Consider the following 19247-nt stretch of genomic DNA (forward strand, 5'->3'; position numbering starts at 1 on the left):
GGTCGGTAGGAGATGGAGGTGCGGCTTGAGGTGGGAGGAGGGGATAGGTGGGAGGAAGAACAGGTTAGGGAGGCAGGGACGAGCTGGACTGGTTTTGGGATGCGGTAGGGGGAGGGGAGATTTTGAAGCTTGTGAAATCCACATTGATACCATTGGGCTGCAGGGTTCCCAAGCGGAATATGAGTTGCTGTTCCTGCAACCTTCGGGTGGCATCGTTGTGGCACTGCAGGAGGCCCAGGATGGACATGTCGTCTGAGGGATGGGAGGGGGAGTTGAAATGGTTCGCGACTGGGAGGTGCAGTTGTTTGTTGCGAACCGAGAGTAGGTGTTCTGCAAAGCGGTCCCCGAGTCTCCGCTTGGTTTCCCCGATGTAAACCCTCTGTTGCCCAGGATAGACACTGAAGTTTTCACCCTGGTAGAAATCCAGGGCGTGTGGAATCACAATCCATCTCAAAGTGCTCTTACCAAATCTTTACACTTTGTAAAAAGGACGTGAGATAGACATTATGCCCAGCCGATTTTAACCCTCTCACCTTTGCCTTGTCCGCAAACATCACCCTGAGCTGCCAATCACTTGCTGTTAAATTTCCCTTCTTGCTCTCACATTCACATTCCTCTCCTGGGCCCCTCCTGTGTTCTAGAGAAGCTCAGTGCAAACTAGGGGAGCAGCACCCCATTTTCGGAGACATGGGTTCAACAATAGCCAACCCCAAACCATCCAACCCTATCCCCATCTGTCCGACTCCCTTGGTTTCATGGAGATGTCATTCACTCTGCTATTAACACCTATTCAGGATCTACTTCATTTGACTTGAACCAATTATCCCACTCCCTCTGCCTTTTGTTCTAATGACACCTGTTGATCTCTAATCCTACTCAGTCTAGAATCTTCCCAATCTGTGTTGCTGCTCCCATCTTTTCGCCAGTGCAGAACCATCACCAATCCAATCAAAGCAAAATACTTGGGATGCTGAAAATCTGTAACAAACACAGCACTTTGGAGAAACTCAGCAGGTCTGGCACCAGCTCTGCGGAGAGAAACAGTTAAAACATTTTGGGTACGATACATCCCTTCTTCAGAACTCTTCTCCCAGCACCTTATCCAATTCTCTTCAATCCTGAACAGTCCTAGAGATAGAAATATTCACCCAGACCCTTCACATGACATGACCCGAAACATAGCACCAACAGAGAGAGAGACACACACACACACACACACAGACACACACAGACACACATAGCTGGTCAGGGCTGAGACTCAGGGTGGGGGTTGAGGTGGACACAGTCCGCTACCCCCACCCCTCAACGCCCCAACGAGACGGCACTGTGTGGGGATTATGGGAAGCAAAGAGAAAACGGAGGTGAGGATCTCCGTGGCCAAATAGCCCACCGCAGCTTCCCGAGAAACTCCCGTTAAAGCGGCAAACAGGCGGCCCGTTTAGCACAAGTTTCGGATAATCAGCCCCAGAACGGGGATCAAGACGGAGGACACATCCCTGTCCCCGGGGGAGTCGGGAGGGTCCCGGTCCCGGTCCCGGTCCCTGTCCCCGGGGGGGTGGGGGGTGGCTCTGTCCCTGTCCCCGGGGGAGTCGGGAGGGTCCCTGTCCCCAAGCGGGTGGAGGGTGGCTCTGGCTCTGTCCCCGGGGGTTTGGGGGGGGGGGGGGCGCGCCCCTTGGCCGATACTCGGGATGCGGACCTGGATCATCCCGCTCCCCCGCTCCGAGCTCCGACAGTAACCGGCCCCGCCTCCTGGAGCTGCTTTAAACACAAACCGGAGCGGACTTACCCCGGACCAGACTCGTCCCGGACCAGAGCGGACTCATCCCGGACCAGACCCGGACCGGAGCGGACTCATCCCGGACCAGACCCGGATTGGAGCGTACTATCCCGGACCAGACCCGGATTGGAGCGTACTATCCCGGACCAGACTCATCCCGGACCGGAGCGGATTCGTCCTGATTTAGACCCAGACCGGACCGGACCCGTCTCGGACCAGACCAGACCTGGGCCGGAGCGGACTCGTCACGGACCAGAGCAGGCCTCACCCGACCCGGACCGGACCCGACTCGACCCATCCCGATCCGAGAGCCGGACCGGAGCGGACCCGACTCGACCCGACCCATCCCGGTCTGAGAGCCGGACCGGAGCGGACTCGTCCCGGATTGCAGTGGACTCAACCAGATTAAACCCAGACAGCACTGTTCCGGGACCAGACCCAGACTAGAGCGGACTAATGCCAGACTAAATCCAGACTGAGCCAGGTTTAAACAAAGAGTGGATCTGGAGTAAACCTGGATTGGAGGCAGACTAAACCCTGATCAAATTTATGGAAGGGGAAATACATTCAGAATGCAGATGGAAAGGCAGCAGAGGTTATAAGAAGCAGAATACCCAACCATGCAAAGGTCTTAGGTTGAGGTGGGTGGAAACCACAGATTATATCATCCCAGACTACTTTTAAAGGTTGCTTAGGAAGAGAGCAGACATCAAACAGCACTAACAAATAAATGGGGATTTCTTGAAAAGAATAGTAAACACCAGTCGACTTTTTATTAGCCAGCAATGAAGTTATGAGAAGCAGATCTTCAAATAGCACAAAGGTCATTTAAGATTAGATTGGAAAGGTGACTGAAATATATTAATGGATATGGAAACAGGGTAGGTAAATAGGATGCAAAAGATTGGTTATTGTGGAGAGTTAACACCTGACTGACTGAACCAAAGTCCTATTTCAGTGCATCTTTTATGGTATTTCGTAACAATGTACTGGTGATCCACCCAGTTTTTCTGTTAGCACGTACCTGTAGCGGACATGTCCCCGGGGGGGGGGGGGGGGGGGGGGGTGTGGCTCTGTCCCTGTACCTCTCCCCAGGGGCGGTAAAAAGAGGTGGCACAATGGCACTGGTCCCTACCTCTGAGCCAGGTGACCCAAGTCCCACTTACCCCACACGTGAGTAATTACATGTGAACAGATTGATTAGGAAACCAGAAAGTCAGAATTTGCCCAAAGCTCCACTCTATATAGGGCAAGTGCAGGGGCAACCCACATCCAGTGAACCACAGGCTGGAGGAGTAGGGTGATGCCACTTCACCATATCCAAGAGTCTGCAAATTTAGAAAGTTTAAATAAACTAAGGGAAAGTATTAAGAACTGGCAAATCCAAGGAAGCAGATCTCACTGCAATTTGGGGAAAGAAAACTATTTTAGAAAGGACCCGTGCTCATCAATTTACTGAATAAACTAGCATTTAATTGTGATCGAGGTCAACAGGTATGGTGATGTAAGGGTAACTAATGAATCAGAAGCAAAGCACTCAGCACTAACTAGACAGCTATTATGAAGAATCAAATTGAACTCTAATACTGCCAGATCTGCTGAGTTTTTGTTGTCATTTCAGATCTCCAGCATACACAATAATTTTAGTGAAGTGGTTGTAGTGCTGAACAAGCAGCTGTCAATTATGGGAAACACGGAACACAGCTATAACTCCAAATAGCTTCTGTTCGATAGCAAAAGAAACAAATTTTAATTATCTTGCATAAATTCTTAAGGATCACTGGACTTTCTCTCCACAATGCTGAGATTTTCCACCAGCTGCAGTTGTGTTTTGTTTAATTTGCTTGCATCTTCCAATTCTGGAGTGAAATGTTCATGGCTTATCAATGGCACACACAAACTGCTTCAAGGAACCAGAGAATGGTGATCTGCCTCACATACAGCCACTTTAAATAACAATTGTGTCCCTGCAAGGCAGAGGTACAAACCATTTGATTGATAATACAAAGATGTTAGCATTACGAGTGACAGAAAAGGTCTGTGGAAGAAAATATCTGCAAAGCTTTCTTCAAGTGAGAACTGCCAGTGGTGTTCGATGCAAGAGTTGTACCCTGAAACCAAATCTAGCTCCCATTCAGTAAGCTGGCCATATACTAATAAAACAAACACTGTACATCAGAATAAACATGCACGAGTTGAAAAGATTACTCAACACACAGGAAGTCTTTACTCATCTGACAATGACTTCCAGAGGGAAATTTAAAAAACCTCTTCTCCTAATTTTCTTAGCGACAGGGAAGTTAGGTGCCTGATGATTACACAGATTACTACAGCAGCTAACCAGATTGCTGATGTGACAAAGTCCACTTCTCTTTTCCAATCACTAACAAAGGCAGCTGTATGAAAACTCTATTGGCACTTAATGATACTGTATACACAGCACTCCTGACTCACTCCTTCTGCATTCCCACTCTACCCTGCAATTGTTAAGAACTTTGTTCACCTAATTAATTATTTGCCCCTTCTTTTCTTGATCAATTCTGTCCTAAGTCTGAATCAGATTCAATGACTAATATCTAGCATCTCAATCCACAGACAGAGACGAGAGGAGATCAATAGTGGCTTGGGTGCCAGAAGGATTGAAGCAGTTCTCGAATGCACTTCCTTTGTGGGAACAGGGACAGCGTGTCCCAGGAAGCATCAGCAGCTGCGAGCTGCATCAGCCCCTTTCAACCTTGGCTGCAATGAAAGCTTTTATATTAATGCAGAGAAAGAGAGGGATAGAAAACACTGCATATAAAACAATCAAAAGGGCTTTTCAGACAAGGAAACTTCGAAGCCAGGACTCCACAAATAAACTTGCAAGAAACAAAAGCTCACTGGAAATCCAAACGGATCTATTAGAACATGCTTTTTGATGGCCAATTTACATTGCTTGGAGCTTGTAATGCAGGATATGGCAAATCTGCAACAGGAACATCTAGTCACTGTACAAAAACATTCCAATTAGGAAAAGAATTGGATTTGCAAGAGTTTAATTTGATTTGTGCATAAAGTGGTCAACAGTAAAGGGTGTGGTGACTACAACAAAATTTATTCTTCACCTATACTCTTCCTTTATCTGTCCAGAAGGAAAATCCCCAAAACATTCCTCCCTTGTGGGTCAGGTAACTGCCTGCAAAACAAAGTCTAATGTATTTTTGTTATTCATTCTTAGGGTATAGGCATCACCAGCAAGGCTAGAATGTCCATTGCTTAGCCAGATGCCCTTCGAATGGTGGTATGCCACCTCCACTCTACTCCAAAAAAGGTGCAGAGTGCTGAGAGGTGGGCAATCCAGGATTCTAATGCAGCAGAGCCAAAGTCACATTGCCCCATGTCGCCTGCTACCCTCATCCTCCCAGGCGGAGGTGGTCATGGGCTTGGGAGGATCTGATAACATCTTGTAGACAATACACACTGAACTCAAAAATGTGCAGAGTGTGGGACAGACTGCCTAACAGAATTAATTACTTCAAAATTGGACAAGATAAATCTCTCGTGGTACTTCCTTAGTTTAAAGCAAGGGATGATAGAGAAGTGCAGTCAAACTCACATTTGCATTCTTCACATAAAAGCCTCATACTGGAAGCAAGAACCTTGCCTGATTTCCTTTCTGATCCAGAACTAAAACAAGATTGTTGCATCCCAGTGAACACAGGACTGGCCGAGACATGGGATTTTCTGCTTTGTTACATTGCACTGACAATGCTTATATTGGTTGTTACACAAACTCATTACTTTGACAAAGAAACTAGAATGGGTTTGGTAAATCATTTATGAACTTTATTTGAAAGTGGAGGTCACAGAAATAGACGAGGAACAGATTTTTTTTTTTCTACTCAAGAAGAAATCGTGAAAGAGAATTCTCAGTTCCTCTGAAAGTACATTAAACTGAAAGCTCAAAAAGATGATTTAGTGCATAATGAGTAAAGATGATCAATTGTGTGCAGGGACACCAGTAATTTTATCTCGAATACTATAGTAATATAGGAGAGCAGGCCATAAACATGGTAACAGGAATGTAAACAGAAGGTTTTTGTTGCCTTCCAGTTTTGGCTGTCAATCAGGAAAGCAGACAAGGATACTTGGCTTTGTTAGGTCACAGTTTCAGGGAAGTGTCTCACTCCTACAACTGGGTGGTTACCTATGGAAATTCAATGACAATGGAGGGGGAAGTGACAAGGGTTTTGTTGTGGTATCATAAACCAGTTAGAGTCAAATACACCAGTGTTTATAATAAATCGTTTACAACAGTGGTGCAGAACAATCTCATTGGTAAAAGACAAAATGGAAGCTCAATCTCAAACCTTAAATTCCATCCTGCTCCCCTCCATCCCCCCACCCAAAAAATGCTTTGTATTTAGACTTCACAATCAGTTCATAAAACAGGACAAGGTGAAGTGAAACTACTAACATGTGCATGGACAGTAGTGTTGGTCAGCTAAATCAGGCCACAGTACACAGGAGATTATGTTCGGATGGAGCCATTCATTCTAGTTACGGCATGTAATTTACTGCCTTGACACTTGTATAAAAATATGGTCTTGGAAACCACTGCAAGGTGGAAAATCAAAAATAGAACACAGGGCTAGTTATTCAGCTCGGATAAGGAATACATGGGTAGTCATCTTAGCCAGAGACAACCCTGTCACAATTCCCTTAACCAGAGTAGCTGAGTCATTGGAGATCACAAACAGGGTGGAATTCTTTAATCAAACCACACCACAGCTCACATTCACACGACCCCTCCTATGTTCAACTGTATTCAATATGAACTTGCCTACAAATCTATTTCTTGGAGACCCTCTCCACCTCTTCTCCCACATCCTAGTGCAGCAGCTATGTAACCACAGTACTAGTGCAATGTTCAAGCAGGAAAGCGATACAAACAGCATGGATACAGGTTCAAAAAACAAGGACATGTGTAAACACTGATCCCTATTCATGTACTGGCAATCGTGGTTTGGCCACTAGTACTGGCAGCTTGGAGATCCCAGGCCAACTGTTAGTACTTTGCTTTGAAAGCTCAGAGTTCTGAAAGGTGCTGGTCTGATGTTCCACTGCTGGCTGTACTGCCTAGTCTTGACTATGGTGCTCTCATCACTCGATTCCTCAAAATCTCTTCGGTCCTCTCAGATCTGTGGAACTCAGGTTGGCGAAGAAAATACAGATTTTCTTTTTAAAAAAAATTAACATGTCAAAAAAGTAGCAGTTCTGTTAGACAGCAGGAGTTTGTCATTAGGAGAGAGAGGTGGATGCTGTGGTAACAAGTTCTGATAATATTTCCACTCACCTCCCTCCTCTCCCCCTCCCAAACCCATATCTGCAATGGGCATAAAAAACAACTCAAATTCCATCACAATGGGGCTTTCCCACTGGTCAATTCATAAGAAAATATGAAAACTAAAGATAATTCTTCAAAATTTATCATAGCAAGAGCAAGAAAGAACTGGGCAACCATTAAAGAGTGTCCCCTTTCATAGGTGAAATTGCAGATTCAATTATAGGCTGGAGGTACAATATAAAAGGCAGCAAGTGTCCACTCAATTTTCAATCCCACTATGCAATGGCTTTTGCTTCTGGCAGGAAAGCTTCCCAGTATTTGATGAGCTGTCAACAGAAAGTATTTGTTAGGACGTACAGTAAATTGAAACAAATCCATTTGCAAGAAAAACAAATCCAAGGACTGCTAGGAAGTGAAGCCTAGCTTTTAAATGCATTAATATTTCTTTCTGATCTGTAGTTTGATATTCCCTCTAAGCTGCCTGCAACACAAGACTTCACACACAGCCCATTCACAAGTGAGACCCTTTAAGTCACCATTTGTGAACAAAAAGGGCGGAAATGACTATTACGAGGGGGCATAATTTTAAAGGCAATTGGAGGAAGGTATAGGGGAGATGTCAGAGGTAGGTTCTTCAGAGAGTGGTGGGTGTGTGGAATGCGCTGCCAGCAGTGGTAGTGGAATCAGATACATTAGGGGCATTTAAGCGACTCTTGGATAGGCACATGGAGGATAGTAAAATGTAGGGTATGCAGGGTAGATTGATCTTAGTAGGATAATAGGTTGGCACAACATCATGGGCCAAAGGGTCTGTACTGTGCTGTACTGTTCAACATTCTATGAACCAGCTCCTTGCGGGGCGGAGGGGGGGTGCAGGGTTCTGCAGACTTTCACCTTTAACTATTATAAAAGGTCTGGAGTAAGTATCTAATCAACCCACAAGCTTACACCAGTGTTGCTACTTACCCATGTTCAATATCTAATTGCTTCTTCAAATCTTTCAGCTCTATTCCCCAAACTGGTTAATTCATGGGATTACTGGCTGGGTATGTGTTTCCTGCCATTCCTAATTGACCTGAAGAAGGTGACAAAGAGCTGACCTCAAAACTGCTGCAGTACTTTTTTTTTGGTGGGGGATATAGGACCACCCACACAACTGTTAGGAAGGAAGGGAGCTCCAGGATTTTGACCCAGCGACAATGAAGGAATGGTGATATTTTGTAATGTTAGGATGAATAGACACTTGGAGGGACAAACAGCAGATTAAAAATATTGCATGGGAATATCACAATGAACCAAGGATGGGTACTTCACCAGCTGGGCCAGTGTTACTTGTCCATCCTTAATTTCTCTAGTGAAGGTGGTGAGCTGCTACACAGTCCATGCAGTGTGGGTAGACCTATTGTGCTGTTTTGGGAGATTTGCAAGATTTTGACCCAGTGACATGGAAGGAGCAGTGACATATTTCCAAGTCAGAACGGTGAGCGACTTGGAGGGGAACTTGCAGGTAGCAGTGTTCCCATGTATCTGCTGCCCTTGTCCTTCTAGATGGTAAAATGTAGACCAAGGAGCTGCACTCAATGCAGTAATTAACACATTAAATAACTTCTCAGTCAGACAGCTTAACGTTCTGAAAATCTGGCAAATATCCCTCTCCAGCCCTTTAAGCCCCTCTTATCACTTAAAAGTGTTCTATAGTAACAAGATTCTAGCTTCTCATATTAAACAAGATCTGGAACAGGATACAAGCATCAAGCTGATTTAAGATTGATGAAATTCTCAGTGCATTAACTCACTTGTTGCTGAGAGTTCTGAAGTGTTTCCAAATACACAATAATTCGACTTTTAAAGTCCTTGATTTGCTCTTTCTGAAAGTGTACAGAGGAGAATTAAAACATATAAAGAGGGGTCCAACTGCAACAAGGCAATGCCCCAATATCCCCAGCTGACTAGAGTCATCTAGAACAGCCACAGCCAGGTTTAGCAGACTCTATTAAAGCCTTTGGCACAGCTTACCTCAAACCGAGCAACTTCCTTCCGAATAGTTACGGAGATCCGCTCGAAATCTCTCTCACATTGTAGAACTTTGGGTTCCCACTAAAAACGGAGGAACCAGTTAACATCATACACTAGATTTCACTGTTCATTGAACAGCTCTCCCTGAATGTAACATTCCCAGATAGATGTTAAACTCAAGGTGCATCCTGAGTCTAGATGCAAAAAAACTAGCCAACAGCTTTTCCTGTACTCACCAAGACAAGATTATAGATTTTTAAAAGTTCTTTGTTCTGCCTCAATGGCTGAGTATTTCAGGTCTAACTGAACAGAGTTATATCAGAATCAAAACTCCATTCTTTCTGGTTTTCGTTATTTATGTAAATGATTTGGATAGGAATATAGGAGACATGGTTAGTAAATTTGCACGTGACACCAAAATAGGTGGTGTAGTGGTCAGTGAAGATTATCTCAGTACAACAGGACCTTAAATCAGATGGAGTTTAATTTAGATAAATGTGAGGTCTTACATTTTGGTAAGGCAAAGCAGGGGAGGATTTATACAGTACACAGTAGGGCCCTGGGGTGTGTAGCCGATCAAAGAGACCTAGGAGGTGCAGGTGCATAGTTCCTTGAAAGTGGAGTCAGAAAGTAAACAGGATAGTGGAGGCGGCGTTTGGTATGCTTGCCCTTAATTGGTCAGTGCATCGAGTATAGGAGTTGGGAACGTCCTGTACAGCTGCAACATGACATTGGTGAAGCCACTTTTGGAATACTGCGTACAATTCTAGTCACCCTTCTGTAGGAAGGATGTTGTTAAACTTGAGAGGGTTCAGAAAAGACTTACAAAGGCTGTTGCTGGGACTGGAGGGTTGAGTTTAGGGAGAGGCTGAATAGGCTGGGGCTCTCTTTCCACTGGAGCAGAGACTGAAGGGTAACCTTATAGAGGTTTTACAAAATCATGAGGGGCATGGATAGGGTGGATACCCATGATCTTTTCCCCAGGGTAGGGGTGTCCAAAACTAGAGGGCATAGATTTAAGGTTAAAGGGAAAACATTTACAAGGGACCAGAGGGGTAACTTTTTCACGCAGAGGGTGGTGCGTGTATGGAACAAACTGCCAGAGGAAGTGGTGCAGGCTGGTACAATTACAACAACATTTAGAAGGCATTTGGATAGGTATATGAATAGGAAGGATTTAGAGGGAAATGCTGACGAATGGGACTAGGTCAGATTGGGATGTCTGATCAGCATGGACGGGTCGACCAAACAGCCTGTTTCCGTGCTGTATGACTTTCCATTGCTGCTGCTAAACCCAAGTTTCTCTAGCATTTCCTTTCTTCTCCCAGTAAAGCTACACAGCTGACCTTTTGGTGCAGATTTAGCCTTGGTGATGGAGCAGCGGGATTGGAGTTAGCACCATCTTATTGGGAGCTGGGGAGGCCCCAATCCCAGTGCTTGAGAAGTCTACATTCACCTACTGCAGATAAAACATGCATTTATGTAGCACCTTTAACATAGCAAAACATCCCAAAGCACTTCACATGGCCAAACAAAAATGGTGATACTAAGCTACCAGAGGAGATACTGGGTAGAAGACCAAGCAGTTAGTTAAGAGGCAGGCTTTACAGAACACTTTAAAAAAAAAACAAAAAAACACAAGCAGGAGGCAGGGGTCAGGGGTCAGGAAGGAAATTCCTAACTTGAGCACAACAACTGAAAGCAAGGACGCAAATGTTGTGATGAAAATTAGGGATGCTCAGGATATCAAAATTAGAGCAGCACAGAAAGTAGAAGGCTGGGAGGAGAGAACAGACCTAGGGAATTAGAAAAAAGTGCATTGCATGAATATTATCTATCAAGGGTTTCACTAGTTGTACAAAAAAGATAATGTTGCCATAGTCCTAGAGGACCATAAGGCTGGTCTGAGAGAGAGAGAACTCATGTCTCAAGCAAGGGGAGAGGTTAAAGCAGCAAGACCTTTATGGTGACCTCAGCCAGAATTGAACCCACACTGTTGGGGAAACTTGGATGTCAGTTAAACAGTGATTCAAAACAGCAGAGGGGTCGCTGGTGAATGGGACTTGGTTGTGGTTAGAAAATAGTTAGCAGAAGTTTGTGAGCTGAAGTTAGAGGATGGAAAACAGGAGGCAGGAGGCAGGAGGCAGAAGTTACCCACTTTAACAAGTTAGCCTCTCTTTCACAATGGAATTTGTCCACTACAGTCGCGTGTCATTAATTTTTCACCTGAGGGTAAAATCCTACTCCTGCACAACCCCCACTGATCCAGGGTGCCCTTTGGCATTCTCTGTCCAGTCACTGAGCATAAGAGAATTTGGACATCAGACACTGGCAATTTATTAGAGGGTGGGAAGCTGTCACAAGCTAAACCAAACTAATCTCTCACTCAAGAGCTCAAATAGTTCACACATTCCAGATCAGTTACTGCATCGCTGAGAGGGAGAGAGTTTCACTAACATACAGACACCAATTTTAGCAGCACACCAACTGTGGTCAGCTCACACGTAAATCAATGAAGAAACACAAGACCTTTAGTCTTTGCAACTCATGCGGCCTATGGAAGGCAGTGGAAACCAAACAATTCCATATCCTCCTCCCACCTAGCCCAAGTTATTTGTGTACATCTACAGACTGGAGCTAATCCATTATAGACTGACCAAGTAGATTGAGAAACAATGGTGAGGGAAACACCTGAACCCAAGCAAGCTGTACTGACATTTAGTGTGCTGCACAAACATTATCAATGCATTAAGAGTTTCACTGGTTGTAAGAGAGGTAACTTCACAACAGTTTGACGGGTACGGGGACGGGGACAGAAAAGACAGCAACTGGTTGCGGTTTAACCAAGGGTCATCAGTATTGGGTCCACTTTTGTTCGTCTTTAGTACGAAACGATTTGAATGAGCATTTAGGAAGCATGGTTAGTAAGCTTGCAGATTACTCCAAAATTGGTGGTATAGTGGACAGTGAAGGAGGTTATCCAAGATTACAAAAAGAGATCTTGATCAATTGGGTCAATGGGCTGAGGAGTGGTGGGTGGAGTATAATTGGGATACATACAAGCTATTGCATTTTGGTAAATACAGAAGGATAGGGCTTATACAATTAATGGTAGGGCCCTGGGTGGTGGTGTAGAACAGAGACACCTTGGGGTTCAGGTACATAAATTCCTTGAACTTTGCCTCACAGGTAGACAGTAGTTAAGGCAGTTTGCATGCTTGCTTTCATTGCACAGTCCTCAGAGTATAGGAGTCGGGACGTTATGTTGAGGTTGTACAAAATGCTGGCGGAGTACTGTTTCTGGTGTACTGTAATAAGGCAACCAGAACTGGACAAAGGAAGAATATATACTAAATTGGAAAAGGTTCAGAAAAGATTTATCAGGATGTTGCCAGGAATGGAGGTTTTGAGTTATAAAAATAGGCTGAAACTCTTTTCACTGGAGCGATTAAAGGTTGAAATTTATAAAACGTCACAAGGGGCAAAGATAGGGTGAATAGCAAGGGCCTTTTCTCTAGTGTGTTGAGGGAGGTCCAGTTCAAAACTAGGGGGCATATTTTTAAAGGGGAGAAGAGGAGGATTTACAACAAAGGCGAGGGGTAACTTTTTTTGTTAAAAAAATGGTTTGTGTGTGGAATGAACTGCCAGAGGAAGTGGTAGGATGCAGGTACAGTTATAATGTCTAAAAGTCATTTGAATAAGTTGATGAATAAGAAAGGTTTGGAGCGATATGGGCCAAATGCAGGCAAGTGGGACTAGTTGATTTGGAAACATCATCAGCATGGGTTGATTGGACCTAAGGGAGTGTTTCCATGCTGTGTGACTATGACTCAGGCAAGGAGAAAGTTTGAGAAGGCAAGACCTCAGCTGGAAGTGACCTCATACTTCGCATCACAAAATCAGTCAGTTAGCCAACTGAGCTAACCAACAACTCCAAAAACAAAACCTGGTTGTACAGTGAATAGCACCGAAACTACAGTGCTGGCTAACAAACCAATGCCTGCATATGAGTCAGTAAAAAGCATAGAACAATTAATGCTCAAAATCCATTTGTTCAATTGGTTTATTAAGCAGGTGCTTGTACCCACTTCTGAGCCTCATACCTCTGATATCTCATCTTTAGCTTGTTGCAGTTTGTCAGGTTTGTTGGCCCAAATGAGTCGAGCTTCGTTCTCTCGTTTTTTTTGCAGAGTGGTCTGAGCATCTTGCCAACGCTGCCATGCTTTCATCCGTTGGTCAAAGACTCCCTGCATCAAGAAAACCAGACCATAGTACTCAGCATCCAGTTTAAACCAACACATACCATTACAATGTACCAATTAGCAAAGCAAGCTCATAACTGGGGTCATCACAGGAGGTGCCAGAATCAATGACTGGTCCGTGGCTTTGATTCTGAACTCTACCCAATGATGCTGAGGACAGACCGGTTCAAGGACCAGCGAGAACTGCCCTTATCCTTAAGGAGCTGGTGAATGCTCCGTGTAGGCAGAAGCATAGCCCTTTGAGCAAATTACCAGAAGTATTTTCAATGTATGGAATCATTTCTTTTAGGGGGATATGGCAGTATCTTCTTTCTTTCTGCAATATACTCCAAAAGTAATATTCCTCCAGCAAATGGCTTGGTAATCTCCTCAGAGCCCAGTTTTTACCATGAGGGGTTCACGCATCCCCAAGCGCAACAATTCACTTTTCAGCTGAAGTACTTTGTTCGCAAATGACCCAAAACAGAAAACTACTGAGTAATAACCGCTATCAGAAAATGCACTCGACATTTGAGAAGCTGAGACCCAAAGTGACACCATTAGCAACAGCTGATACCCGCACTGCAGAAATCAGACGGATATAGTCACTTAGCAACTCAGCAAACAGGAAGAAGTCGTTGTTGGCTTGCTCATGGTAAAGCTGCTCAATCTTCTCCTCGACCTCTGCGAGCTGTGACAGAGCCCGGGATAATGCAGTGTGATCTTCCGAGCTCCCCAGCATGGCGGCACTCTTCGCAAAGATGGCTGTGTTCATTGCAAGCTCTGATGATCAAACACAGGCCAATTTAGTACCTTCAGAACTGATGTTTATTTAAACACACACCCACCCACTAGAGACCTAATGAATTTCTGTCAGCAGCATAACTAATATCCATACTCACTTTATTAATAGCTCAATTTCATCTCCAATTTCAGTTCAGCTGGTCTCAAAAAAATTCTAAGTTCCTCACTCATGTTTCCTCCCCAACAAAAATGTAATTTATCTGAAACATACAATAGGAGCAGCAATAGGCTAGTCCCTCGAGCCTCCTCTGCCATTCATTATGATCATGGTTGATCATCTACTCAGTACTCAGTCCCTGCTTTTGCCCCATACCCTTTGATCCCTTTAGTCTTAACCACATCTCCCAGAAAAAGTGTTCAATATTTGCCTTCAACTAAGTTGTGGCAGAAAACTCCATCAGCTCACCGTGTAAAGAAATTTCTCATCTCAGTCCTAAATGGCCTATCCCATATCCTTAGACCTGACCCCGGTTCTGGACTCCCCAGTCAGTCATCAGAAACATTCTGCATTTACCCGGTCTAGTTCTGTTAGAATGTTAACGGTCTCTGACATTGCCCCTCATTCTTGTAAACTCCAGTGAACATAGTCCAACTTGTCCAAACAATTTTCATTCAACTTCCAGTCCAGGCATCAGTCTGGTAAAGCCTTCATTTCACTCCCTCCATTCCTCAGATAAAGGAGGCCAAAACTGTGCACAGTACTCCACACGTGGTCTCACCAAGACCCTGTACAATTGCAGCAAGACAGCCCTGCTCTCATACTCAAATCTTTGTGCAATGAAGACCAACATCCCATTTGCATTCTTCACCACCTGCTGCCCCTGCATGTTTACTTCCAGCGACTGGTGAACAAGGACATTCAGATTGCACTGTCACTCCTCCTTTCCTGAGGAATCATTCAGATAATCCACTTAACTGTTTTTGGTTAAAAGCAGCAAACTCTCATTTATTCACTCAGGGGAGGCAATGGCCTAGTGTTTTTATTGCTGGACTGTTAATCCAGAGACTCAGATAATGCTCTGGGGACCCAGGTTCAAATCCCACCTCGGGAGATTTTGGAATTTAAATTCCATTAAAAAAATCTGGAATTAAGAATTAATGATGACCATGAACCTATTGTCAGGAAAACTCATCTGGTTCACTAATGTCCTTTAGGGAAGGAAACTGCCATCCTTACCTGGTCTGGCCTACATGTGACTCAGATGGACAGTAATGTGTTTGACTCTAAACTGCCCCCTGGGCAATTAGGGTTGGACAATATATGCTGCCTGGTCAGTGATGCCCTCATTCCATGAATGAATAAGGAAAAAAAAAAATCATTTTATCTACAAAATATTTGCCTACTCACTCACCTATCCAAAATCACACTGAAGCATCTTCGTATCCTCCTCATGGTTCACTCTCCCACCCAACTGGGTCATTCTCAAACTTGGAGATATTGCACTTTGTTCCCCTCATCTAAAATCATTCATATGTATTGCAAATAGTTCAGCCCAAGCACTGATCTGTGCAGTACCCACTGGTCACTGGCAGCCAAACTGACCTGTCTATTCCTACTGTTTCCCATCTGCCAGCCAGTTCCCCATCCATGTCAGTACACTACCTCCAATCCCACGTTCTTTAATTTTACACACTAATCTCTCATGCAAGACCTCAAAAGCCTTCTGAAAAGTCCAAGTAAACCAAGCCACAGATAAGGTTCCTCCTTATCCATACTACTGGTTTCATCCTCAAGAAAATTCCAACAGATGTGTCAAGAAAGATTTCTGTTTTGTAAATCTATGCTGGCTCTGTCCGATCCTGTCGCCATTTTTTCCAAGTGCTCTACTATTAAATCTTAAAAAAAAAAACAGGCCCTGGAATTTTCCCTACTATTGATGATAACTGCAATTCCCAGGTTTTCCTCTCACTTTTTAAAAAATAGAGGGGTTACATTTGCTGCCTCCCAATCTATAAGAACTGTTCCCCAGTCTATAGAATCTTGAAAGATGACTACTAAGGTACCTGCTATTTCAAGGGCCACTTACTTAAGTACTCTGATCTCATTAAGAATATTTGCACTGAAAGAAAGGGAACGTTCCCATTTGGATATCTCACAGCCAGAAGAGATCGAGTTTATTTTTGCATGGCCTGGTACAAACAGCAAAGGAAACAAACTAGGAGAAAGGTTGGACAGGAGATAACTCGCAGCCACTCAACTGCTGGGGTGAGAGATTTATACACTAATATCTCCACCCATTCTGCTATACCAAAGTCAGAATTCCTTCCTCCTAATTTGATGAAGGCATTGTGTGCTGTGCCCTGGGGCAACTAAGTAAAATACACTTCTACTCCTGTGGTGTAGAGAATAGTTGGGTGGGATGTGGGGGGAAGAATACCGTAGAGTAACACTCCTCCTACTCTTAAAAGCAAAGTAAACCGAAGGTAAAGTTCTCTCAACACTGTCCTCATCAAACACTCCTGAGGTGGATACATCAAGGGTTAAGTAAGGAGTGAAGCTGTGACTGCCCCCTAGCACTCAGGGTACAACAGGGTTCAACTGCCCCAGTGTCATAGTGCACTAAACTACTTTCCCACAATTCAGCACTCTGCAAATCCGCTAGCTGCTGTTAGATTAGTTACTTAAGACTGGACAAGCTAGTTTATTGCTTAAAATACCTGAAAAGTGAACTTGAGTTCCCTTCTCTGAAGAAGGTTTCAATATAATGTGTATACTACACTTCTACTTTCAAAATTCCAGACTGATTGGAGGCAGCAGTTTGACTGGTTGATAAACCTTGGCCCTCTATATTCCTGGGACTCTTCCAAGTTGCACTGAACTGAAATAGTGGAAGGTAATCACAAAATCTTGTCATAATAAGCAGGTGCTTCCAGTTCTCCTTTAGGCTTCAGTGTTCCAGAAGAGAAGAAAAGAAAAAACAAAAACACTATACACTTATGGCTGCAACTGAAAGTGAACATTGAGCTCATGTTTGGCATTTGCGCATTTGATGTTTTTGATTAACTTACTGGTGTTAATCAGCCAATCTGTCCTAACAACCTCATCCAGTCTCAAACACAAAGCAATTACTGGATGAAAACAGTAATATATGGTTAATCCTGCCTCTGATCCAAAGCAGCATATATTATTTGCAAACCATAAACTGCTTAGCTTAAAGTAATCTACGAGCCCTAAAAACCACAGATTCCACTGCTTTCACAGAAGTGATTTTTTCATGGTGACCCAGGGCATTACCCAGTTCTCTCCATACAATTATTCATCATCTTCAATAAAAAGAAAGGGAAAATGCAAACTTGACAGCTTATAAAAGCAGATTAGTTAACTAAAGTTTACGCCAAATCTTCCTTTACCAACTGTTCAAACCTTCTGGCCTCACCTTTTCTATGATTGACTAGCGTTTCAACAACAGCATGAAGCTTGCGTAATTGTTGATCTTCATTCTCAATCTCCTGAAACTTCTCTTCAAACCACTGGAGATGGAAGAGAGAAATATCACACACAGAATGACATGTATAGATGGAGATGGAGCTGTCTCAGCCCATACTCATACAGAAGCTTGCCAACTGGTTTTTGAAAAGCAACAAAATTAAATAAAAGCAACCAACCAGTCATGACACGATAATGGCCACTTTAATCATAAGCAGATAACTTTGCAACTTTTAGAATCAAATAGCAAAGATTAGAGAAACAGAAGTAACAAACATATATTCCCTTCAAAACAGTGTGTCAGGTCAGAAATAGGCACATCACAGACCAAACCCAGAGGACGAGAATGTGTATGGAGATCAGGAATAGGATTTCTTCTCCTTGGCTGACAGGTTCAGCAAAGGAACAAGCTCTTCTATCCTTCCCACTCCCATTACTATACCTGGAAATGGCCAGCTCAACAGAAACCACATGGCAGGACATGGGTCTTTCTGACCATCATCTGAACTTAGCAGCTCAACTATTACCTGCAGCTCTTGTTCTGGCCATTATTTAAATAGCTTTTTTTTTTTAATTACACAAGTCATCTTTCAGCTCATCTTCAGAGATCAGAATCAAATCACTTAGGTGTGGGTAACATTAGCAACAAAATGAAGCCTATTGCTCATTCCACAGTAGCACAAATACTTACAATGTCAGACTCATTCATCTTGATGGTCATCTTGCTGACTGCATCAGCAGCCTTGTTCACCATCCGAAGGAGACTAGCACCACTTAAAGCCTGAGTGTTTACCGCTCGTGGCAACTGTAAATCAGATCGAAATGTCAATGCAATACAGAACACTGCTCACCAAAAACCACCATTTCCCACCCACACAAACAATTAGTCTCAGACAGTTTCCAATAGATTTCTAACTCTGAAAGTTAACCCTTGGCATGCATGAAAAAACGTTAGAGCAACTTCTTGATGTCAGTCATGTTAAAAGTCAATAAAATTAAAAAAACCACTAGCCAAAATGAACAATTAGAACATTTTAGCACATTAATAAGCAGGGGAGGCAATGGCCTAGTGGTATTATCACTGGATTGTTAATCCAGAGACCCAGATAACGTTTGAGGGACCCGGGTTCGAATCCCGCCACGGCAGATGGTGGAATTTGAATTCAACAAATAACTGGAATTATCCATTGCCGATTGTCAGGACAACCCACTTGGTTCACTAATGTGCTTTAGAGAAGGAAAATGCCATCCTTACCTGACTCTTACCATCTGGGCAATTATGGGTGGACAATAAATGCTGCCTGGCCAGCAATGCCCTCATCCTATGAATGACTCCAAAAAAAAAACTGCTACTCACCTTGCACCTAAGCAAAATTTGCCTGCTGCTAGGACAGCTTATCCACTAGTTTACTACATTTAGTGACAGCTAAAGAGCATGCAGGATAAGAAGAAAAAAAAATCAGTTGCTGGAAATCTGAAACAGAAAAATTGCTGGAGAAAAATCGACAGGTCTGGCAACATCTGTGGGAGGGAAAACAGAGTTAACATTGAGTCCAATGACTCTTCTCCAGAAGAGAGTAATAAATGGGAGCGTGCACAGGACACAAAGTGGTGTTTGGGTTCTAAAATTATTGAACTTGATATCGAATCCTGAAG

At 43.7% G+C, this 19247-nt stretch overlaps 2 protein-coding genes across 3 annotated transcripts in view; both read right to left on the bottom strand.

Moving 5' to 3' along the window:
• Positions 1–2418, bottom strand: part of LOC109920903 (sorting nexin-24-like) — a 31899-nt gene extending 29481 nt beyond the window's left edge. Inside the window, exon 1 of one of the 2 annotated variants that reach the window (XM_048617298.1) lies at positions 2397–2418. In XM_048617298.1, coding sequence (XP_048473255.1) covers positions 2397–2399 — 3 coding nt within the window. In that variant the 5' untranslated portion in view covers positions 2400–2418. Of the gene's footprint in view, positions 1–533; positions 570–2396 lie in introns of those variants that run through there. The other variant, XM_048617297.1, reaches the window with a different exon arrangement.
• A 3162-nt stretch (positions 2419–5580) lies between these two features.
• Positions 5581–19247, bottom strand: part of LOC109920758 (sorting nexin-1) — a 35463-nt gene continuing 21796 nt past the window's right edge. Inside the window, exons 9-15 of the mRNA XM_020520821.2 lie at positions 18283–18396; positions 17542–17635; positions 13938–14143; positions 13223–13366; positions 9120–9200; positions 8900–8971; positions 5581–7429 (exon numbers count right to left, since the gene is read on the bottom strand). Of these exons, the coding sequence (XP_020376410.2) occupies positions 7379–7429; positions 8900–8971; positions 9120–9200; positions 13223–13366; positions 13938–14143; positions 17542–17635; positions 18283–18396 (762 nt within the window). The 3' untranslated portion in view covers positions 5581–7378. The remainder of the gene's footprint in view (positions 7430–8899; positions 8972–9119; positions 9201–13222; positions 13367–13937; positions 14144–17541; positions 17636–18282; positions 18397–19247) is intronic.

This window comes from Rhincodon typus, chromosome 36, assembly GCF_021869965.1.
Source record: "Rhincodon typus isolate 14 chromosome 36, sRhiTyp1.1, whole genome shotgun sequence".
In the NCBI taxonomy this organism is placed as follows: domain Eukaryota; kingdom Metazoa; phylum Chordata; class Chondrichthyes; order Orectolobiformes; family Rhincodontidae; genus Rhincodon; species Rhincodon typus.